The following is a 24,837-nucleotide window of genomic DNA, read 5'->3' on the forward strand; positions in this document are numbered from 1 at the left end:
CTGGGGCTCCTTGTGCATGAAACACAAAAGGTTAGTTTGCAGGTACAGCAAGTAGTCAGGAAGGCAAATGGAATGTTGGCCTTTATTGCAAGGGGGATGGAGTATCAAAGCAGAGCAGTCCTGCTACAACTGTATAGGGTATTGGTGAGGCCACACCTAGAGTGTTGCGTACAGTTTTGGTCTCCTTATTTAAGGAAGGATATACTTGCATTGGAGGCAATTCAGAGAAGGTTCACTAGATTTGATTCCAGAGATGAAGAGGGTTGACTCATGAAGATAGGTTGAGCAGTTTGGACCGATACTCATTGGAGTTCAGAAGAATGAGAGGTGATCTAATTGAAACATGTAAGATGATGACGGGGCTCGACAAGGTGGATGCAGAGAGGATATTTCCACTCATAGTAGAATCTAGAACAAGGGGGCATAGTTTCAGAATAAGGGATCGCCCATTCAAAACTGAGATGAGGAGGAATTTCTTCTCTCAGGGTTGTGAATCTGTGGAATTCTCTACTCCAGAGAGCTGTGGAGGCTGGGTCATTGAATACTTTTAAGGCGGAGATCGACAGATTTTTGAGCGATAAGGGAATAATGGATTATAGGGAGCGGGCAGGGAAGTGGAGTTGAATTGATTCCGTGATCAGATCAGCCATGATCTTATTGAATGGCGGAGCAGGTCGAGGGGCCAAATGGCGTACTCCTACTCCTATTTCTTATGTACTCCCTCAGCATCTTAAATGTGTCAATGAGATCATCTCTCATTCTTCTAAACTTCAGAGTATAGGCCCAATCCACTCAATCTCTCATCCTAGGACAACCCTCTCATCCCACGGATTAGTTGTACATTGCAACAGTGACTACACTTCAAAAAGTGCTTCATTGGCTGTAAAGCACTTTGGGACGTGCAGTGGTTGTGAAAGGTGCTATATAAATGCAAGTCTTTCTTTTCTTTCAGGGATCAATCTCGTGGATCTTTGTTGCACCGCCTCTAAGGCATGAATGTCCTTCCTCAGATTAGAGTCTGAGGCGAGTCCCTCCAAAGGGGAGAATGATCATATTCCCTCAGCACACAAAAGTTGATTTATTTTACAGTTGGTGTGACTGGGGCTGCTCAGACACCTGGAGACTGCTCCTGGGCCTGGCCAAGGTGACCATCAACAGGTCCGGGCAATCGAGGGGTCATTTGGCCCGACTGCCTCTCTTCCGTGGCTAAGTTAGCACCCAGGTGTCCCTGGAGGGTACGAAGGTATGAGGAATGAATTGGCTATGGGATTCATTAAAAGGCATGATGTGAATAGTCAATGGCTAATATTTAAGGAACGAATGCATGAATTGCAACAGTTATACATTCCTTTCTAACGTAAAAACACAACAGGAAAAGTGGCCCAACCATGTCTAACAAAAGAAATTAAGGATAGTATTAGATCCAAAGAGGAGTTATACAAAGTTGCAAGCCTGAGGATTGGGAGCAGTTTAGAACTCAGCAAAAAATGACCAAGAGATTGATTAAGAGAGGAAAAATAGAATATGAGAGTAAACTTCAAGGAACATAAAAAACGACTGCAAAACTTTCTACCAGTACGTAAAAAGAAAAAGATTATTGAAGACAAATGTAGGTCCTTTAGACAGAAACGGGAGAATTTGTAATGGGGAACAATTAAATAATTACTTCGGTTCTGTCTTCACGGAAGAGGACACACATAACGTCCCAGAAATGCTAGGGAACCAAGGGTCTAGTGAGCAAGAGGAATTAAAGGAAATGATTATTAGTAAGAAAATAGTGCTGGAGAAACTAATGGGACGGAAGGCAGATAAATCCCCAGGGTCTGATGATCTGCATCCCAGAGTATTAAAAGAGGTAGCCATGGAAATAGTAGATGCATTGGTTGTCATCTTCCAAAATTCTATAGATTATGGAACAGTTCCTGCAGATTGGAGGGTGGCAAATGTAACCCCACTATTTTAAAAAGGAGACAGAAAATGGGGAACTACAGACCGGTTAGCTTGACATCAGTAGTAGGGAAAATGCTGGAGTCTGTTATAAAGGATGTGATAACGGCACACTTAGTTATCAACGGGATTAAACAAAGTCAACATTGATTTATGAAAGGAAAATCATGTTTGACAAAGCTACTGGAGTTTTTTGAGGATGTAACTGAGAGAATAGATAAGGGAGAACCAGTGGATGTAGTGTATTTGGATTTTCAGAAGGCCTTTGATAAAGTCCTATATAAGAGGTTAGTGTGCAACATTAAAGAACATAGGATTGGGGGTAATGTATTGGCATGGATTGAAAATTGGTTAACTGACAGGAAACCAAGAGTAGGAATAAACGGGTCTTTTTCGAGGTGGCGGGCAATGACTAGTGGGGTACTCAGTGCTTGGGCCCCAGCTATTCACAATATATAAATAAATGATTTGGATGAGCGAACCAACTGTAATATTTCCAAGTTTGATGACGACACAAAACTAGGTGGGATTGTGAGTTGTGAGGAGGATGCAAAGACGCTGCAAGATGATTTAGATAGGTTGAGTGAGTGGGCAAACACATGGCAGATGCAGTATAACGTGGATAAATGTGAAGTTACATAAGGACAAAGTATTATTTAAATAGTGATGGCTTGGGAAGTGTCGATGTAGAGGGACCTGGGTTTTCTAGTACACCAGTCACTGAAAGCAAACATGCAGGTGCAGCAAGCAGTTAGGAAGGCAAATGGTATGTTGGCCTTCATTGCAAGAGGATGAGAGTACAGGAGCAAGGATGTCTTGTACAGGGCCTTGGTAAGACCACATCTGGAGTAGTGTGTGCAGTTTTGGTCTCCTTACCCAAGAAAGGATATGCTTGCCATCGAGGGAGTGCAGCGAAGGTTCACCAGACTAATTTCTGGGATTGCAGGAATGCCGTATGAGGAGAGATTGGGTCGACCATGCCTATATTCACGAGAGTTTAGAAGAATGAGAGGGGATCTCATTGAAACATATAAAATTCTGACTGGGTTGGATAGCCTGGATGTGGGGAGGATCTTTCCCCTGGCTGGGAAGTCTAGGACAAGGGGTCACAGTCTCAGGATACGGGGTAAGAAATTTAGGATCGAGATGAGGAGAAATAGCTTCACTCAGAGGGTGGTGAACCTGTGGAATTCTCTACCACAGAAGGCTGTGGAGGCCAAGTCACTGAATATATTTAGGAAGTAGATAGATTACTAGAAACAAAAGGCATCAAGGGGTATGGGGAAAAAGCAGAAATATGATGTTGAGATAGAGGATCAGCCATGATCATAGTGAATGGTGGTGCAGACTCAAAGGGCCAAATGGCCTACTACTGCTCCTATTTTCTATGTTTCTATGAGATGGAGTATGCTTGAGGCCTTCTGCAACCGGTGGGCACCGGAGCATAATTAAGATGCCTATATGCACCTCCATAACATCATCTATCTCCACCCCTGCCTCAGCTCATCAGCTGCTGAAGCCCTCATCCATGCCTTTGTTACCTCTAGATTTGACTATTCCAACGCGCTCCTGGCTGGCCTCCCACATTCTACCCTACGTAGACTAGAGGTGATCCAAAACTCGGCTGCCTGTGTCCTAACTCACACCAAGTCCCGCTCACCCACCTACATTGGCTCCCGGTTAAGCAATGCCTCGATTTCAAAATTCTCATCCTTACTTTCAAATCCCTCTATGGCCTTGCCCCCTCCCTATCTCTGTAATCTCTTCCAGCTCCACAACCCCACCCGAGATGTCTGCGCTCCTCTAATTCTGCCCTCCTGAGCATCACCAATTATAATCGCTCGACCATTGGTGGCTGTGCCTTCTGTTGCCGAGGCCCCAAGCTCTGGAACTCCCTGCCTAAACCTCTCAGCCTCTTTATCTCTCAACTCCATCAAGACGCTGCTTAAAACATACCTCGGTGCCTCAGCTTTTAGTCACCTGCGCTAATTTCTACTTATGCGGCTCGGTGTCAAACTTTTATCTTACTCCTGTGAAGCGCCTTGGGACGTTTCACGATGTTAAACGGCGCTAAATACAAGTTGATGTTGAGTGCATCATCACCCCGGGGGGGAGAGAATTTTAATTTAATTTGTTAAGTTTCCTTTTGATTTTTTTTAATGTTAAGTTACAGTTTTTATTGGTCATGCCCCTCCTACTTAACTTCCAATAGGCAACTGGCTGACTCAAGGGGAAAGTTCAGCCACCTGCCCGGCTCAGGTGAGGCCCCACACACACCTGTAGGGGGCTCAGAGGTCGTGGGCCCCAAGGGAGGGGAGGGCCTCAAGGGAGGGGAGGGGAGGGGAGGGGGAGAGAACGCGAGGCCAAGGCCTGGGGCCTCCTCCCCCACCCCCACCCCCACCCTTGCTGTCTCATTTTCGGTTTCTATTCGCTCCCATCTCCCGGGAACCCGGGGCCTAGTCCCCTCCCCTCTCTCCCGCGGGCCTCGGCCTCGGCCTCCCGCTCACCTGGTCCCCGGTCCCCAGGCACTTGAAGCCGGCCCTGACGAGCTCCCAGTGGATGAAGCAGATCAAGGCGTCCTGGGGGGAGACCACCTCCAGGGCCACCGAGTGATAGAGCAGCTCCAAGCCCGCCATCGATGCGGGAGCGAGCGGAGGGCGGGCCGGCGTGCGCGCGCGCGCGGGGGGGGAGGAGGCGGAGGCGGAGGCGCGCGCCGACCCAAATCACCATAGCAACCAATGGGCCCAAACCTGGTGCGTGCGCACACAATAATACAGCAGGAAAGTAACCTTGTTTATTTAAAAGATTTCCTGCATTGACTTTAGACACTACCTGAAAGGAGAGAGAAAGACTTGCATTTCTATAGCGCCTTTCACCAACCTCAGGACGTCCCAAAGCGCTTTACAGCCAATGAAGTAGTGCTGAGGTGTCATCATCAATCATCATCATTGGCAGGACCTGCTTCCACTCCCAAAGTGAGTTGTTTGGTGGCTGAACAGTCCAACACGAGAGCCACAGACCCTGTCACAGGTGGGACAGACATTCGTCGGGGGAGGGGGTGGGGCTGGTTTGCCGCGCGCTCCTCCCGCTGCCTGCGCTTGGCCTCTTCATCCTCCTTGCGTCGAGACTGGAAGAGCTCAACGCCCTCCCGGATGGACTTTCTCCACCTCGGGCGGTCTGCGGCCAGGGTCTCCCAGGTGTCAGAGGTGATGTCGCACTTTACCAGCGAGGCTTTGAGGGTGTCCTTATAACGTTTCCGCTGTCCACCTTTGGCTCGTTTACCATGAAGGAGCTCCGCATAAAGCATTTGCTTAGGGAGTCTCGTATCTGGCATGCGAACTATGTGGCCTGCCCAGCGAAGCTGGTCGAGTGTGGTCAGTGCTTCAATACTGGAGATGTTAGCCTGCAGTGAAGTGTAGTCACTGTTGTAATGTGGGAAACGCAGCAGTCGTGTTGCGTACAAACAGCAATGTGATAATGACCAGATAGACTGGAGAAGCTGGGGTTGTTCTCCTTAGAGCAGAGAAGGTTGAGAGGAGATTTGATCGAGGTGTTCAAAATCATGAGGGGATTGGACAGAGTAGATAGAGAGAAACTGTTCCCTTTGGCGGAAAGTCGAGAACCAGAGGACACAGATTTAAGGTGATTGGCAGAAGAACCAAAGGTGACAACAAGAAAAAACGTTTTTACGCAGTAGATGGTTAGGATCTGGAATGCGCTGCCTGAAGGGGTGGTGGAGGCAGACTCAATCGTGGCTTTCAAAAGGGAGTTGGATAAGTACCTGAAGGAAAACAATTTGCAGGGTTACGGGAAAAGGGACTAGCTGAAGTGCTCTTGCCGAGAGCCGGCTTGAGCTTGACGGGCCAAATGGCCTCCTGTTCTGTAACCATTCTATGATTCTAGATATTCTGTTTCAGTGATGTTGATTGGCCCAGGACACCCCTGCTTTTTTTGGAAATAGTGCCATGGGATCTTTTACGTCCACCTGAGCGAGCAGACGGGATCTCGGTTTAACGTCTCATCTGAAAGACAGCACCTCTGACAGTGCAGCACTCCCTTAGTACTGCCCCTCCGAGCTCCGTGCTGCACTGGAGTGACAACCTGGATTTTTGTGCTCAGGTCCCTGGAGTGTGACTTGAACCCAGAACCTTCTGACTCAGAGGCGAGAGTGCTACCCACTGAGCCATGGCTGACACTTAGACACTACCTGAAGGGGCTGCTCCTCAATTTTTGGTTACACTTCAGTCCCACGCTTTGGGCACCCGGTGAAATGCGGGGCAGGCAGGTCGGAAGACCTCCTCGTAGGACTGCTACTGGGCCTGGCCGAGGTGGCTGTTACCAGGTCCAGGCAGCGGGCGATCGTTCAGCCTGACTGCTTGCCTCTCTTCCATGGCTATGTTAGCACCCGGGTGGCCCTGGAGATGGAGCACGCAGTGTCCACTGGCACAATCGAGGCCCTCACCGACTGGTGGTCACCGGAGGGACTGGAGTGCATCATCACCTCAGGGAATAGAATATTAATTTAATTTGTTAAGTTTCATTTTAATTTTTTGTTAAGTTACAGTTTTTATTGGATGTGCCCCTTAAGGGGGCACTTGCTTAACTTCAAATAGGCAACTGCCTGATATAAGAAGAGTCAGCAACCAATGGCCCCAAAAGCTGGTGCACACACACACAAATTATATAACAGAAAAATAACTTTATTTAAAAATTACCTGCATTGGACTTTGGTCAGAGCACACTTGGACACTACTTGAAAGGGCTGTTCCTCAATTTTTGGTTGCACTTCAGTCCCACGCTCCCAGGCACGACAGGCCTAATGGCCTCCTTTTGTGCTGTAACATTCTAAGATGCTAGACAAAGATATAAAGGAAATGGATCCGAGGCGCATGGATGGAATTACGATGCAGATCAGTCATTGAATGGTGGAACAGGCTCGAGTGGCTGAATGGCCTACTCCCGCTTCTATGATTGTTTAAAGTTAGCTGAAGAGTTAGGAGTGGAGTTGTTGCCCTGGAGTCTCCAGGAATTGAAGATTGATCTCCAGGACACTGCTGTGAGCAACACCCGGGAGATACATCATACGAGCATTAAGAAAAAATGATGCGTTTTTTTTTCATTTTGAAATGGATCATTTCAGTTGCGGACTAGATGTTGGATCTGGATGTCATAGAAACATAGAAACATAGAAAATAGGTGCAGGAGTAGGCCATTCGGCCCTTCTAGCCTGCACCGCCATTCAATGAATTCATGGCTGAACATACAACTTCAGTACCCTATTCCTGCTTTCTCGCCATACCGCTTGATCCCCTTAGTAGTAAGGACTACATCTAACTCCTTTTTGAATATATTTAGTGAATTGGCCTCAACAACTTTCTGTGGTAGAGAATTCCACAGGTTCACCACTCTCTGGGTGAAGAAGTTTCTCCTCATCTCGGTCCTAAATGGCTTACCCCTTATCCTTAGACTGTGACCCCTGGTTCTGAACTTCCCCAACATTGTGAACATTCTTCCTGTATCTAACCTGTCTAAACCCATCAGAATTTTAAACGTTTCTATAAGGTCCCCTCTCATTCTTCTGAACTCCAGTGAATACAAGCCCAGTTGATTCAGTCTTTCTTGATAGGTCAGTCCCGCCATCCCGGGAATCAGTCTGGTGAACCTTCGCTGCACTCCCCCAATAACAAGAATGTCCTTCCTCAGGTTAGGAGACCAAAACTGTACACAATACTCCAGGTGTGGCCTCACCAAGGCCCTGTACAACTGTAGCAACACCTCCCTGCCCCTGTACTCAAATCCCCTCGCTATGAAGGCCAACATGCCATTTGCTTTCTTAACCGCCTGCTGTACCTGCATGCCAACCTTCAATGACTGATGTACCATGACACCCAGGTCTCGTTGCACCTCCCCTTTTCCTAATCTGTCACCATTCAGATAATAGTCTGTCTCTCTGTTTTTACCACCAAAGTGGACAACCTCACATTTATCCACATTATACTTCACCTGCCATGCATTTGCCCACTCACCTAACCTATCCAAGTCGCTCTGCAGCCTCATATCATCCTCCTCGCAGCTCACACTGCCACCTAACTTAGTGTCATCCGCAAATTTGAAGATACTACATTTAATCCCCTCGTCTAAATCAGTAATATACAGTGTAAACAGCTGGGGCCCCAGCACAGAACCTTGCGGTACCCCACTAGTCACCGCCTGCCATTCTGAAAAGTACCCATTTACTCCTACTCTTTGCTTCCTGTCTGACAACCATTTCTCAATCCATGTCAGCACACTACCCCCAATCTCATGTGCTTTAACTTTGCACATTAATCTCTTGTGTGGAACCTTGTCGAAAGCCTTCTGAAAGTCCAAATATACCACATCAACTGGTTCTCCCTAGTCCACTCTACTGGAAACATCCTCAAAAAATTCAGAAGATTTGTCAAGCATGATTTCCCTTTCACAAATCCATGCTGACTTGGACCTATCATGTCACCTCTTTCCAAATGCGCTGCTATGACATCCTTAATAATTGATTCCATCATCTTACCCACTACCAATGTCAGGCTGACCGGTCTATAATTCCCTGTTTTCTCTCTCCCTCCTTTTTTAAAAAGTGGGGTTACATTGGCTACCCTCCACTCGATAGGAACTGATCCAGAGTCAATGAAATGTTGGAAAATGACTGTCAATGCATCCGCTATTTCCAAGGCCACCTCCTTAAGTACTCTGGGATGCAGTCCATCAGACCCTGGAGATTTATCGGCCTTCAATCCCATCAATTTCCCCAACACAATTTCCCGACTAATAAGGATTTCCCTCAGTTCCTCCTCCTTACTAGACCCTCTGACCCTTCTTATATCTGGAATGTTGTTCGTGTCCTCCTTCGTGAATACCGAACCAAAGTACTTGTTCAATTGGTCCGCCATTTCTTTGTTCCCCGTTATGACTTCCCCTGATTCTGACTGCAGGAGACCTACATTTGTCTTTACTAACCTTTTTCTCTTTACATATCTATAGAAACTTTTGCAATCCGTCTTAATGTTCCCTGCAAGCTTCTTCTCGTACTCCATTTTCCCTGCCCTAATCAAACACTTTGTCCTCCTCTGCTGAGTTCTAAATTTCTCCCAGTCTCCGGGTTCGCTGCTATTTCTGGCCAATTTGTATGCCATTTCCTTGGCTTTCACACTATCCCTGATTTCCCTTGATAGCCACGGTTGAGCCACCTTCGCTTTTTTATTTTTATGCCAGACAGGAATGTACAATTGTTGTAGTTCATCCATGCGGTCTCTAAATGTCTGCCATTGCCCATCCACAGTCAACTCCTCAAGTATCATTCGCCAATCAATCTTAGCCAATTCACGCCTCATACCTTCAAAGTTACCCTTCTTTAAGTTCTGGACCATGGTCTCTGAATTAACTGTTTCATTCTAATGCAGAATTCCACCATATTATGGTCACTCTTCCCCAAGGGGCCTCACACAACGAGTTTGCTAATTAATCCTCTCTCATTACACAACACATGTCCATCTCAGGACCAAGCCGATACACACTGTTGTCGCCTGAGCAAGCACCTGGAGAGCAGAATGGAAGTGGGATTAAGGTATGGGGTTTCTGGTGAGGATCGGCTTTGGCCTTGCTGATGCTTAGTTGATGGAACATAAGAAATAGGAACAGGAGTTATACAGCCCCTTGAGCCTGCTCCACCATTCAATAAGATCATGGCTGATCTGATCATGGACTCAGCTCCACTTCCCCGCCCGATACCCATAACCCCTTATCGTTTAAGAAACTGTCTATTTCTGTCTTAAAGTTGCTAACTTGATGCCAGACAGGCAGTCTGAGGGCAATAGGAGGTGGTGGCAGAGAGATAAAAACCTGGGTGTCAGCAGCATAAATATTCAAGCTGATCCCAAGCTAATGTCACCGAGGACCAGCAAGTAGTGGAGAATTTGGGAGGGGGTGAAAATCAAAGATGGAAAATTAAAGATGGCATTGCTGAAGTAACTGGAGGAGGAGAAATCATTGCAAGAACTGTGCTGGAATCAAAAAAGGAATGGAACTGTGAAAGGGCCACAGGTGGAGGTAAACCAGAAATGGTGGAGAATGGAGAAATTGACCATATTGAAGGCAGCAGAGAGGTTAAGGAGGATGAATGAGGATAATATGCTGCGGTTGCAATCCCACCACCACCCCTGTGCTCGCTGACCAACATTGGCTCCCGGTCCAGCAGCATCTCAATTTAAAAATTCTCATCCTAGTTTTCAAATCCCTCCATGGCCCTCGCCCCTCCCTATCTCTATAACCGCCTCCAGCCCTACAACCCTCCAAGATCTCTGCGCTCCTCCAATTCTGGTCTCTTGCGCACCTCCGATCATCGTCGCTCCACCATTGGCGGCCGTGCCTTCAGTTGGCTAACCGTGTGATTGGCTTCTGGTAATCATGTGACTGTAACCAGGAATAACATCAGAATGGCAAAGTGACAACACAGAGACGTTCTCTTCCTGGGTTGTAAGAAGAAAATTCTCTTCAAAGGTATTTTGCCAGGGCCACAAATTAAATGGGGAGCATGCAATAATTATTTATTTCCTATTCAGTATAAAATGAATGGAGATTTATTGTAAAGTAATGGGATGAGCAAGGGATAACAAAAAGTACATAAATATACTACCCAGTATGATTCGATAATAACTTTCAAAGGGAAAGTAGACATAAACTTGAAGAGGACCGATTTGCAGGGATATGGGGAAAGAGCAGGGGAATGGGATTAATTGAATAGCTCTTTCAAAGAGCTGACCCAGACACGAATATTGTGCAGAATCCTGGAATTCCATTTCCATAATGCAACAAATTTATTGAAGTAATATTATTAATTCTCGGAACGTTGGCGTAACAGGCAAGGCCAGCACTTATTGTCTGTCCCCAGTTGCCCTGTTGGAGCAGTTTGATATAACTGAGCGGCTTGCTGGGCTACTTCATAGGACAGTTAAGAATTAGTGAATCCGTTTTTTTATGACAATCCGACAGCTTCATGGTCCCTTTTACTGAGACCAGCTTTTTATTTCCACATTTAAAAAAATTCAAATTCTCAAACTTCCATGGCAAGATTTGAACTCACAGCTGTAGATTACTAGTCCAGTAACATAACGACTACCCTATACTAATTTACATTACTGGCTCACAGTATGACACAATTTGCCGAGTTCTGAATCCAATATGCACTGTGATAGAAAGAAAGGAGGCAAAATCATGATACATCAAAGACAAAAATGCTTGATTTACGATCAGTTTTTGCTTTTGTGAGCAGTATGTAGTCAGTCAAACCCGAGAGCAAGCGGGGACTTTGTGTTTCTCTTTGAGCAGTGAAAATAAATGGGATGTATTATACATCACGGGTGACAGTGGGTGTAATACATGTCATCATTGCACTAAACATAATCCAACAACAGGGGGCAGTCTTTATGCATGAAACTGACCCACTGTCCTTACTAGACCACAGTGAATCTGCAGCTGACTAACTCTGTAAAGCCCATCCATTGAAAGAAACAGTTGCAAGACATTGTCCCATTTAATTCTTAGCTGCATACTCTACTTAAGGACTTTCTGATCTAATTGAGCTGTTTGAAATGATTAAGGGATTCGTGCGGGTAAATACAGGGAAAGTATTTCCTCTGATGAGGGAACCTAGGGCGCACGATATTAAAATTACGGCCAGGACTGAAATCAGGAATCACTTTTTTTTTGCACGAAGGGTAGTGGAAATCTGGAGCACTCTCTCCCAAAAGGCTGTGAATGCTGGGAAACAGTTGGAGCTTTTAAGACTGAGTTAAAACCAGTTACATCTGTAACATTAACCAGATTTGATGAAAAGTCACAGATCTGAAATGTTAACTCTAGATTTTTGTTAGGTGTGAGTACCGAGGAATATGGAGCAAAGACGGATAAATAGAGTTGAGATACAGCTCAGCCATGATAAGAACATAAGAAAAAGGAGCAGGAGTAGGCTATTCAGCCCATCGAGCCTGCTCTGCCATTCAATAAGATCACGGCTGATCATTGACCTCGACTCCACTTTCCTGCACTGTCCCCATATCCCTTGATTCCCTTGATGATCTAATTGAATGGCAGAACAGTCTCAAGGGGTTGAATGGTCTCGTCCAATTTCTATTATCTGGGGTTAGATTTTTGTCTTTATGTCCTGGGCTTAAATAAACGAGATTACAAAGGTATGAAGGCAGAGTTGGCTAAAGTGGACTGGGAAAATAGATTAAAGTATGTGACGGTTGATGAGCAGTGACAGACATTTAAGGAAATACTGTAAGAGATGGGATAACCATCCATGGCTAGCTAAGGGAATAAGGGATGGTATCAAATTGAAAACAAGGGCATACAAAGTGGCCAAGACTAGTGGGAGGCCAGAGGATTGGGAAACTTTTAAAAGCCAGCAAAGAACGACTAAAAAAAATGATAGAGAGGGAAGATAGATTATGAAAGTAAACTAGCACAAAATATAAAAACAGATTGTAAGAGTTTCTATAGGTACATAAAAAGGAAAAGAGTGGCTAAAGTAAATGTCGGTCCCCTAGAGGATGAGACTGGGGAATTAATAACGGAGAACAGAGAAATGGCAGAGACATTGAACAAATATTTTGTATCGGTCTTCACGGTAGAAGACACTAAAAACATCCCAATAGTGGATAATCAAGGGGCTATTGGAAGGGAGGAACTTAATACAATCACTAAAGAAGTAGTACTTGGTAAAATAATGGGACTAATGGCGGAGAAGTCCCCTGGACCTGATGGCTTACATCCTAGGGTCTTAAAAGAAGTGGCTGCAGAGATAGTGGATGCATTGGTTGTAATCTACCAAAATTTCCTGGATTCTGGGGTGATCCCAGCGGATTGGAAAACCGCAAATGTAGCACCCCTATTTAAAAAAGGAGGCAGACAGAAAGCAGGAAACTATAAACCAGTTAGCCTAACATCTGTGTTGGGAAAATAATGAAGTCCATTATTAAGGAAGCAGTAGTGGGACATTTGGAAAAGCATAATTCAATCAAGCAGAGTCAGCATAGTTATATGAAAGGGAAATCATGTTTGACAAATTTGCTGGAGTTCTTTGAGGATGTAACGAACAGGGTGGATAAGGAGGAACCAGTGGATGTGGTGTATTTGGACTTCCAGAGGCATTTGACAAGGTGCCACATAAAAGGTTATTGCATAAAATAAAAGTTCACAGGGTTGGGGGTAACATATTAGCATGGATAAAGGATTGGCTAACTAACAGAGAACAGAGAGTCGGGATAAATGGTTCATTCTCTGGTTGGCAACCAGTAACTAGTGGGGTGCTGCAGGGACCAGTGCTGGGATCCCAACCATTTACAATCTATATTAACGACTTGGAAGAAGGGACTGAGTGTAATGTAGCTAAGTTTGCTGACGATACAAAGATGGGATGGAAAGCAATGTGTGAGGAGGACACAAAAAATCTGCAAAGGGACATGGACAGGCTAAGTGAGTGGGCAAAAATTTGGCAGATGGAGAATAATGTTGGAAAGTGTGAGGTCATGCATTTTGACAGAAAAAAATCAAAGAGCAAGTTATTATTTAAATGGAGAAAGATTGCAAAGTGCTACAGTACAGCGGGACCTGGAGGTACTTGTGCATGAAACACAAAAGGATAGTATGCAGGTACAGCAAGTGATCAGGAAGGCCAATGGTATCTTGGCCTTTATTGCAAAGGTGATGGAGTATAAAAGCAGGGAAGTCTTGCTACAGCTATACAAGGTTTTGGTGAGGCCACACCTGGAATACTGCATGCAGTTTTGGTTTCCATATTTACGAAAGGATATACTTGCTTTGGAGGTAGTTCAGAGAAGGTTCACTCGGTTGATCCCGGGGATGAGAGGGTTGACTTATGTGGAAAGGTTGAGTAGGTTGGGCTTCTACTCATTGGAGTTCAGAAAAATGAGAGGTGATCTTATCGAAACATATAAGATTATGAGGGTGCTTGACAAGGTGGATGCAGAGAGGATGTTTCCACTGATGGGGGAGACTAGAACTAGAGGATATGATCTTAGAATAAGGGGCTACCATTTACAACTGAGATGAGGAGAAATTTCTTCTCTGAGAGGGTTGTAAATTTGTGGAATTTGCTGCCTCAGAGAGCTGTGGAAGCTGGGACATTGAATAAATTTAAGACAGAAATAGACAGTTTCTTAAACGATAAGGGGTTATGGGAAGCGGGCGGGGAAGTGGAGCTGAGTCCATGATCGGATCAGCCATGATCTTATTGAATGGCGGAGCAGGCTCGAGGGGCCTTAAGGCCTACTCCTGTTCCTATTTCTTATGTTCTAATGTGGTGTATTTGGATCTTCAGAAGGCATTCGATAAAGTGCCACATAAAAGGTTACCGCACAAGATAAAAGTTCACGGGGTTAGGGGTCATATATTAGCATGGATAGAGGATTGGCTAACTAACAGAAAATAGAGAGTCGGGATAAATGGGTCATTTTACAGTTGGCAAACAGTACTAGTGGGGTGCTGCAGGGATCGGTGCTGTGTCCTCAACTATTTACAATCTATATTGACTTAGATGAAGGGACCGAATGTAATGTAGCCAAGTTTGCTGATGATACAAAGATGGGTGGGAAAGCAAATTGTGAGGAGGACACAAAAAATCTGCAAAGGGATATAGGTAGGCTAAGTGAGTGGGCAAAAATGAGGCAGATGGAGTATAATGTGGGAAAATGTGAGGTTATTCACTTTGGCAGAAAAAATAGAAAAGCAAATTATAATCTAAATGGAGAAAAATTACAAAGTGCTGCAGTACAGAGGGACCTGGGGGTCCTTGTGCATGAAACACAAAAAGTTAGTTTGCAGGTACAGCAAGTAATCAGGGAGGAAAATAGAATGTTGGCCTTTATTGCAAGGGGGATGGAGTATAAAAGCAGATTAGTCCTGCTACAACTGTACAGGGTATTGGTGAGGCCACACCTAGAGTACTGCGTACAGTTTTAATAACATAGAAACATAGAAACATAGAAAATAGGTGCAGGAGCAGGCCATTCAGCCCTTCTAGCCTGCACCGCCATTCAATGAGTTCATGGCTGAACATGAAACTTCAGTACCCGCTTCCTGCTTTCTCGCCATAACCCTTGATCCCCCGAGTAGTAAGGACTTCATCGAACTCCCTTTTGAATATATTTAGTGAATTGGCCTCAACTACTTTCTGTGGTAGAGAATTCCACAGGTTCACCACTCTCTGGGTGAAGAAGTTTCTCCTCATCTCGGTCCTAAATGGCTTACCCCTTATCCTTAGACTGTGACCCCTGGTTCTGGACTTCCCCAACATCGGAAACATTCTTCCTGCATCTAACCTGTCTAAACCCGTCAGAATTTTAAACGTTTCCATGAGGTCCCCTCTCATTCTTCTGAACTCCAGTGAATACAAGCCCAGTTGATCCAGTCTTTCTTGATAGGTCAGTCCCGCCATCCCGGGAATCAGTCTGGTGAATCTTCGCTGCACTCCCTCAATAGCAAGAATGTCCTTCCTCAAGTTAGGAGACCAAAACTGTACACAATACTCCAAATATGGCCTCACCAAGGCCCTGTACAACTGTAGCAACACCTCCCTGCCCCTGTATTCAAATCCCCTCGCTATGAAGGCCAACATGCCATTTGCTTTCTTAACCACCTGCTGTACCTGCATGCTAACCTTCAATGACTGATGTACCATGACACCCAGGTCTCGTTGCACCTTCCCTTTTCCTAATCTGTCACCATTCAGATAATAGTCTGTCTCTCTGTTTTTACCACCAAAGTGGATAACCTCACATTTATCCACATTATACTTCATCTGCCATGCATTTGCCCACTCACCTAACCTATCCAAGTCACTCTGCAGCCTAATAGCATCCTCCTCGCAGCTCACACTGCCACCCAACTTAGTGTCATCCGCAAATTTGGAGATACTGCATTTAATCCCCTCGTCTAAATCATTAATGTACAATGTAAACAGCTGGGGCCCCAGCACAGAACCTTGCGGCACCCCACTAGTCACTGCCTGCCATTCTGAAAAGTACCCGTTTACTCCTACTCTTTGCTTCCTGTCTGACAACCAGTTCTCAATCCACGTCAGCACACTACCCCCAATCCCATGTGCTTTAACTTTGCACATTAATCTCTTGTGTGGGACCTTGTCGAAAGCCTTCTGAAAGTCCAAATATACCACATCAACTGGTTCTCCTTTGTCCACTTTACTGGAAACATCCTCAAAAAATTCCAGAAGATTTGTCAAGCATGATTTCCCTTTCACAAATCCATGCTGACTTGGACCTATCATGTCACCATTTTCCAGATGCACTGCTATGACATCCTTAATAATTGATTCCATCATTTTACCCACTACTGAGGTCAGGCTGACCAGTCTATAATTCCCTGTTTTCTCTCTCCCTCCTTTTTTAAAAAGTGGGGTTACATTGGCTACCCTCCACTCCATAGGAACTGATCCAGAGTCAATGGAATGTTGGAAAATGACTGTCAATGCATCTGCTATTTCCAAGGCCACCTCCTTAAGTACTCTGGGATGCAGTCCATCAGGCCCTGGGGATTTATCGGCTTTCAATCCCATCAATTTCCCCAACACAATTTCCCGACTAATAAAGATTTCCCTCAGTTCCCCCTCCTTACTAGACCCTCTGACCCCTTTTATATCCGGAAGGTTGTTTGTATCCTCCTTAGTGAATACCGAACCAAAGTACTTGTTCAATTGGTCTGCCATTTCTTTGTTCCCCGTTATGACTTCCCCTGATTCTGACTGCAGGGGACCTACGTTTATCTTTACTAACCTTTTTCTCTTAACATAACATTTTCTCTAACAACATAAGAACATAAGAAATAGGAGCAGGAGTAGGCCATACGGCCCCTCGAGCCTGCTCCGCCATTCAATAAGATCATAGCTGATCTGATCATGGACTCAGCTCCACTTCCCTGCCCACTCCCCATAACCCCTTATTGTTTAAGAAACTGTTTATTTCTGCCTTAAATTTGTTCAATGTCCCAGCTTCCACAGCGAATTCCATAGATTTACAACCCTCTGAGAGAAGAAATTTCTCCTCAACTCAGTTTTAAATGGGCGGCCCCTTATTCTAAGATCATGCCCCCTAGTTCTAGTCTCCCTCTCAATCTTCTGAATTCCAATGAGTCGAGGCCCAACCTTCTCAACCTTTCCTCATAAGTCAACCCCCTCATCTCCAGAAGCAACCTAGTGAACCTTCTCTTAACTGCCTCCAAAGCAAGTATATCCTTTCGTAAATATGGAAACCAAAACTGCATGCAGTATTCCAGGTGTGGCCTCACCAATACCCTGTGTAGCTGTAGCAGGACTTCCATGCTTTTATACTCCATCCCCTTTGCAATAAAGGCCAAGATTCCATTGGCCTTCCTGATCACTTGCTTGGTCTCCTTATTTAAGGAAGGATATACTTGGATTGGAGGCTGTTCAGAGAAGGTTCACTAGGGTGATTCCAGAGATAAGGGGTTGACCTTTGAAGATAGGTGGAGTAGGTTGGGTCTATACTCATTGGAGTTCAGAAGAATGAGAGGTGATCTTATCGAAACATAAAATAATGAGGGGGCTCAACAAGATGGCTGCTGAGAGGATATTTTTACTAATAGGGGAAACTAAAACTAGAGGACATAGTCTCAGAATAAGGGGCTGCATATTTAAAACTGAGATGAGGAGGAATTTCTTCTCTGAGTGTTGTAAATCTATGGAATTCTCTGCTCCAGAGAGCTGTGGAGGCTAGGTCATTGAATATATTTAAGGCGGAGATCGACAGATTTTTGAGAGATAAGGGAATAAAGAGTTATGGGGAGCGGGCAGGGAAGTGGAGCTGAATCCATGATCAGATCCGCCATGATCTTATTGAATGGCGGAGCAGGCTCGAGGGGCCAGGTGGCCTACTCCTGCTCCTATTTCTTATGTTCTTATTAAGCTTCACCTATTTCAAAGAACTCACCGTGTCTGGATTATTAGTCCAAGCTTCTAGATTACTAGAGAGACTTGTATTAATACAGAATCATAGAATGATGCAGCGCATCGTGCCTGTGCCGGCTCTTTGAAAGAGCGATCCAATAGTGCCTTTCGCAATCTCAGGATGTCCCAAAGCAGTTTACAGCCAAAACATAGAAAATAGGTGCAGGAGTAGGCCATTCGGCCCTTCGAGCCTGCACCACCATTCAATATGATCATGGCTGATCATTCACCTCAGTACCCCTTTCCCGCTTTCTCTCCATACCCCTTGATCTCTTTAGCTGTAAGGGCCATATCTAACTCCCTCTTGAATATATCCAATGAATTGGCATCAACGACTCTCTGCGGCAGGGAATTCCACAGGTTAACAACTCTGAGTGAAGAAGTTCCTTCTCGTCTCAGTCCTAAATGGCCTACCCCTTATCCTAAGACTGTGTCCCCTGGTTCTGGACTTCCTCAACATCGGGAACATTCTTCCACATCTAACCTGTTCCCTCCCATCAGAATCTTATACGTTTCTATGAGATCCCCTCTCATCCTTCTAAACTCCAGTGTATAAAGGCCCAGTTGATCCAGTCTCTCCTCATATGTCAGTCCAGCCATCCCTGGAATCAGCCTGTGAACCTGCGCTGCACTCCCTCAATAGCAAGAACGTCCTTCCTCAGATTAGGAGACCAAAACTGAACACAATATTCCAGGTGAGGCCTCACCAAGGCCGTGTACAATTGCAGTAAGACCTCCCTGCTCCTATACTCAAATCCCCTAGCTATGAAGGCCAACATGCCATTTGCCGCCTTCACTGCCTGCTGTACCTGCATGCTAATTTTGGATTGTTGGCTCAATATAATCCAAATTAAAACTTCGTCCAAATCATTTCACCGAAGATTTTTCCAACTGACAAACAGGAAGAGACAAGAGGGAAATTATTTTATGTAGCGAGTTATGATGATCTGGAAGGCACTGACTGAAAGATTGGTGGAAGCAGATTCAATATTATCTTTCAAAAGGGAATTGGATATATACTTGAAAAAGAAAAAAATCGCAGGGTTAAGGGGAAAGAGCCAGGTGTTAGGCAAGGGTATTAAGGGTTCTGGAACCAAGGCGGATAGACAGAGCTAAGATACAGATCAGCCATGATCTGATTGAATAGTGGAACTAGCTGAAGGGCTTCCTCCTGTTCCTATGAGTGGGATTAATTGGATCGTTCTTTCAAAGAGCCTGTACAGGCACAATGGGCTGAATGGCCTCCTGCTGTGCTGTAAGATTCTATGAAAAGGATACCAAATCTGACCATGTATCTGGCAAATGGCGAAATCCAACCAACACAAGCTGCGCTCATGGACGCCCACGGATCCACTCGGGGAATTCAGAGAGGAGTGGATGGAAAAATTCAAAAATAAATCTTTCTTTGTCTTTTCTCAATGAACATAGTGGTGTCAGTACAGGGGACAACACGGGATGGGCCCTGGAGCACAGCTGGCATAAATTAGGCAACATCTGGAGAATAAACAAGCTCTTTTGAGTTGAGAGGTTTGACAGTGCTGTCATGTAAACTGCCATGTGTTTGTTTTTCTTGTGGTTTTTGTGACAAAACAAGAAGATGCACAGTGAAGTAGTGAGTTCACTTTCCCAACAAGGCCACTATCTGTCTCGCCCAGACCTGACATATGATAACTTTGCCCCTCTCCTCTCTCCTTACTCACAGAGGGCTACCAGTTACAGAACATGACACCAGGGATTCCCTCTTTACCGGCCTGGAATATTACTGCTAATCTGAGCACTGAAGCTGAGTCCGCTAGTTGGGGAGTCTAGGACTAGGTGACGTAGCCTAAAAATTAGAGCCAGGCCTTTCAGGAGTGAAGTTAGGAAACACTTCCACACACAAAGTTTGGAACTCACTTCCACAAACAGCTATTGATGCTGGGTCAATTGTTAATTTCAAATCTGAGATTGATAAGATTTTTATTAACCAACGGAATTATAGGGATATGGGGCAAAGGCAGCTATATGGAGTTAGGTCGCAGATCAGACCTGATCTCATTGAATGGCGGTACAGGCTCGAGGGGCTGAATTAGGAGTTCGCAGAAACATAGGGTCCAGTTTTAATTTGGAGGAAAATCAGGGTTAAGGGTAGGGGTGGGAATGGGTAAGTGTCTAAAAATAGCCTTACCACACCGTTTAGCAACATTACCAAAGTGACTACACTTCAATAAGTACTTCATTGGCTGTAAAGCAGTTTGGGACGTCTGGTGGTCGTGAAAGACGCTATATAAGGCAAGTCTTTCTGTCTTTTCTTTATTAGCCCCAAACGACCACCCCACTGTGACTTTCACGGAGTCCTCTGGCCTGATACAGGTGAGTGGCCTCTTCCATCCGTACCGGGGTCCTACTGACCTAGTTAGGACCCCGATTGAAATTTTAAGGGACACACGGATGAATCTTGTGACGGGGACGGCCATGCAATGGGCAGAATTTTTTTTAAAGTTGAATTATTATTTTTGGTGGAGTGATTTTCAATCGACTGCTGCCTGAAAAACTGGGTGGCCAGCTGCTGAAAGAGGACACCATGCACGTTCCGTCCATTTACACCAGGCTTGGCGAGGCCTCACCAGTGTCTCAAAACTCCTTCCACCCGCTATTGGCTCATTCAAGGTCTCATTGGAATCGCCTCCCACCCCATCACCTAGACCTGACCGACTGCCAATTTTCTGTCCTCCCACAACCAGCGAGCTGTCGGGGGTGGGGTGTGGAGCGGTGCAAAGACTCCTGCACTCTCCGCGAGGCGCCAGATGTCCATTGCCCCCTTAGTATTCAGCAGAACCTTCTCTGCAGCAGAATTGGACGGCACACTTTTTCTGAAGATGGTTTTTGCGGGAGTTGTGCAGACGCTGAGACGCTGCCCGTTGGTTTTTTTTTGGGCACTAAAATCAACATTTTTTCCAAGTGCCCCCTATAAAAGGGGAGGAGGACACTAAAAACACCGGCAATTAAAACAAATTAAATTTTAAAACATAAAATCAAATAAATAAACATTAGGTCAAGTGACCCCCGATCTGGGGGACACTCCAAACATTTTCAAGGCCCTTTTTTTGTGTTTTTTTTTGGTTTTTTTAAAAGCCTACTGCAGCTGGTATTCCCAGGCGGTCTCCCATCCAAGTAATAACCAGGCCTGACTCTGCTTAGTTTTTGAAATTGGACAAGATTGGGTGTTTTCAGACTAGTGTGGCCGTAGGTGCCCATTGGACCAGCCGCTGGCCCCAGGCTAGAATGACACCGGCCGCTACCAGCCCCGTGTAATTACAGGAAGCACGCCCCCTGCACAGTAAGCCGACTTTGCAACAGCGGTTGTGCGTTCAAGCCACACTTAGTCGGGGCCTCTTCTGTTCCCCGTGTTATAGCTGTCAGCTTCTTGCCAAAAAAAGCTGATCGGAAGAGGGTTCGCTACAGTGAGGCACTGACTGGTTCTTCCTCAACGCTCCTTCCTGGGCCAGTTTCATGAGATCGCAGAAGGAGTCTTAAAAGCGGAGCTGAGAGGCGGGGTTATAAAGTACAAGGAAACAAGCCTTTTGGAAGATAGAGTTATGAGTGTGATAGCATCTAAAGCAAGGGCAATGCACTGCACCATAACTATGCTAAAAGCAGCTGAAGTTGTATAAGTCTCTGGCCTGACATTGCAGGGGTTGATGAGTGGATTAATGAAATAGGACCCTCGAAGCTTCTTGGGTTGGGTAATCCACTCTGGGAGCAGGTGGTGACCAGTCTGCAAACAGCAACTGGCAGCAGGAGAAGGGGAAGGTGAAGAATGGGAGAAGTTTGGAGATAGATAAATCAAGGACGTATAGAGGTGCTGTGTCACTTTGGTGGAGGGGGAGTGGGTCTCAAAATGGCCTGAACAGAGGTCAGGGAGCAGGTCGCCATTGCCCTACTGGTGTGTGGTCTAAAAACAAAAATAGGGAAGAGAGAAAATATTAATGAGATGCTGTGGTTAAGGTTCTGTCTGCAAAGGTTCTGACTATTTGCTAATTATACGGCTGTCTCCTTTTATGTTTTCGCTTTATTAGAAGACAGATCAGAGTGCGTGTGTGTCCATAGGGGAGGCTTCAGCTGTGGGACTTCTGACGTGATTCTCTGAGTCTGAGTTTTGAAGACCTTCCCTTGGTCAATGTAGGAGATTAAGCGGAAAGTGTGCTGCAGAAACAGAACAAGCAGTTACTGTGCACACTGTTTTGGTTTCATAATCTGAGTAAACCTTTGCTAATTCAGGAGAAATAAAATAACGTGCGACCTGTAATTAAAGTATTAAATGTGTGGTGGGGAAGACTCTGTCATTAAGTTCAGGCTCCCTCTGAGCTGCCTGCTCATTCCATTGACAGTAAACTTTTTTTTTTGCAGACCGAGGGAGTATATTGCATGTTGTTTCAGAGCAAAAGGATTTAAATGTTAAAACGTTGGTGACTCATAGGCTTTATTGCAAGGTAGAGGATAAGAGACATAAGCTTGTGCGAGTTTGATCTTTGGAATTCACACGGAGGTAAATTGAGACCATTCTACGCTTGTGGTTATATTTTGCAATCTGCACGGTGTTCCCTGGGTGCTCACTCCAGTGGCGTTTACTACCCGCCTAACTCAACCTGCACTGCTGCCATTCAAATCGCCCGTCGGTGCCTAGTTTCTAAAATAACTGGCAGTTACCCCCACTGCCCAAGTCTGCCAACGTTACACCCAGAGTCTGGACCAAGGGGTGGGGGTGTTCTGCTTATTCTTTTCAATCTCCCTCCTCAGTTCAGCAGCCGCGACGTGGTAAATGACCAAATCATCTATTTTAGCGACGTTGATTGAGGGATAAATATTGGCCCCAGGACACCGGGGAGAACTCCCTTGCTCTTCTTCAAAATAGTGCCACGGGATCTTTTACGTCCACCTGAGGAGCAGACAGGCCTCGGTTTAACATCTGATCTGAAAGACGGCACCTCCAACAGTGCAGCGCTCACTCAGCACTGCACTGGGAGTCTCAGCCTAGATTACTTGCTCAAGTCTTTGGGGTGGGACTTGAACCCACAACCCCCTGACTCAGCAACAAGCGTGCTACCCACTGAGCCACAGCTGAAAATTAATGGTGCTGAAATTGCCCCTTTCGATAAGGCCTCTGACTGCCAGAAAGCGGCGTGGAATAGATGCCGACTCTCCATGGAGGAGGCCGCCATTTTAGAAATTGCCCTTCCTCAGGTGCGGGGCGGTGTCTGGGACCGCTCCGCCCTTTCTCCCACGTGCACGCGCCGACCCCTTATCGTCTGGCGGGGATCCCCTCACGAAATTGGCTCTTATCCAAAATTGCCTCACGGGAGCGGCCTCGCCACCCACCGGTACCCGGCCGCCATTAAAGGGGAGGGCGCACTGCCGCGACCGCCATGTTTTGTTTTTTTGTCGGCCGACTGCCAGGTCGGGCTGACAGTTACGCTCCCGGGTTTGGCCGGGCTGCCAACAGGCCTGGCAGCCTCTTGGGCTCCCCTTTAACTGAAAGGGAGAGACGTTGTGATGCGTCAGCGCGCCACTGATGCCCGATCGGGGCAGTGGACCCGCTGCGAGGGCACTTCCGCCCCGCACTCGATCGGAACGCCGCATCACGGAGAAAAAACCCCCCAAAGTGCTGAATTTCCCCGGTTTCTCCACCCTATGGACTGCGGTAGGTATGCCCTGTTTCGGGCGGAGGGCAGTTTCTAGCCCCGATGAATTTACTGATGGTCCTGCGATATTTTGCACTTGCTGTCTTATGTTACCGCAGCTGTGTTGCGCTCAGTTCTGGTGCTGTTTTGTAAACACTTGTCACACATGTTGGATGCAAAAACTCATCTCATGGGTGAAAAATGTCTCAAAAAATGGTGAGACCGAGCTGGCAATTGGAACATGGTCGAACCGGTAAATCAGCTGATGTTTACTGTTACGTCTTTGGATGCTCTGATAATGACTCGTGAGGCAATGTATTGCACTTGAACTGTAGTGACCTTAGTCCATTTAATGTAACTCCAGAGTGAGGATCACACATGGTGGCCTACCTTTTATACTAGGCCTGGCACACCTGTACAGGTAACCTACAAGTCTCCCACTGCAGTGCCCTCTGGTGGCAACCTTGGTGACCATACAGCTGGTGTACAAGTTTCCCATTGTAGTGCCCTCTGGTGGCACATCATATGTAATAGTACAGGCAGTAACATGTCTAGATACATGACATTTACTGTCTGCTCCTTTCCTCAGTGGCAGAGTGGAATGCTGAGATGCCTCGTTTAAAAGGACCTATTGAGAGGTATAGGGAGTGAAACCTAGTGAAGCCTGAGGGTGATGCACTAACATAAAGCTTGTCGCTGGATTTATAATCAGTCCAACTGCCCTGTGAATCTCTGGGTCACAATGAGGAATCTCATGGGTAGATGTGCATGACAGTGGAAGACGGGTGATAGCGAATCCACCACTCGTTTTACATCTCTCCCCATTTTTAGTTTCATTGAAGATCTGGAACGCGCTGCCTGAAAGGGAGGTGGAAGCAGATTCAATAGTAATTTTTCAAAGGGAATTGGATATATACTTGAAAAGGAAAAACATTGTAAGGGCTATGGAGAAAGTGAGGGGGAGTGGGTCTAATTGGATAGCTCATTCAAAGAGCTGAACGACCTCCTTCTGTGCTTTATCACTCTATGATTTTATGTAAAAAGGGCTGCCGATTTGCTGTCACCAGTTTTACACTATTGTACAAAGTCAAAATCTACCCTTCTGTCTCTGTTTCTAAGATACAACAACAGCACCGTATATTTATATAGCGCCTTTAACGTAGTGAAACATCCCAAGGTGCTTCACAGGAGTAT

At 45.8% G+C, this 24,837-nt stretch overlaps 1 protein-coding gene across 1 annotated transcript in view; it reads right to left on the bottom strand.

The window, feature by feature from the left end:
* Nucleotides 1–4,615, bottom strand: part of psmf1 (proteasome inhibitor subunit 1) — a 59,710-nt gene extending 55,095 nt beyond the window's left edge. Inside the window, exon 1 of the mRNA XM_070896422.1 lies at nucleotides 4,455–4,615. Within this exon, the coding sequence (XP_070752523.1) occupies nucleotides 4,455–4,583 (129 nt within the window). The 5' untranslated portion in view covers nucleotides 4,584–4,615. The remainder of the gene's footprint in view (nucleotides 1–4,454) is intronic.
* Nucleotides 4,616–24,837: the final 20,222 nt, after the last annotated feature.

The sequence above is a fragment of the Pristiophorus japonicus genome, chromosome 12 (assembly GCF_044704955.1).
Source record: "Pristiophorus japonicus isolate sPriJap1 chromosome 12, sPriJap1.hap1, whole genome shotgun sequence".
Lineage (NCBI taxonomy): Eukaryota > Metazoa > Chordata > Chondrichthyes > Pristiophoridae > Pristiophorus > Pristiophorus japonicus.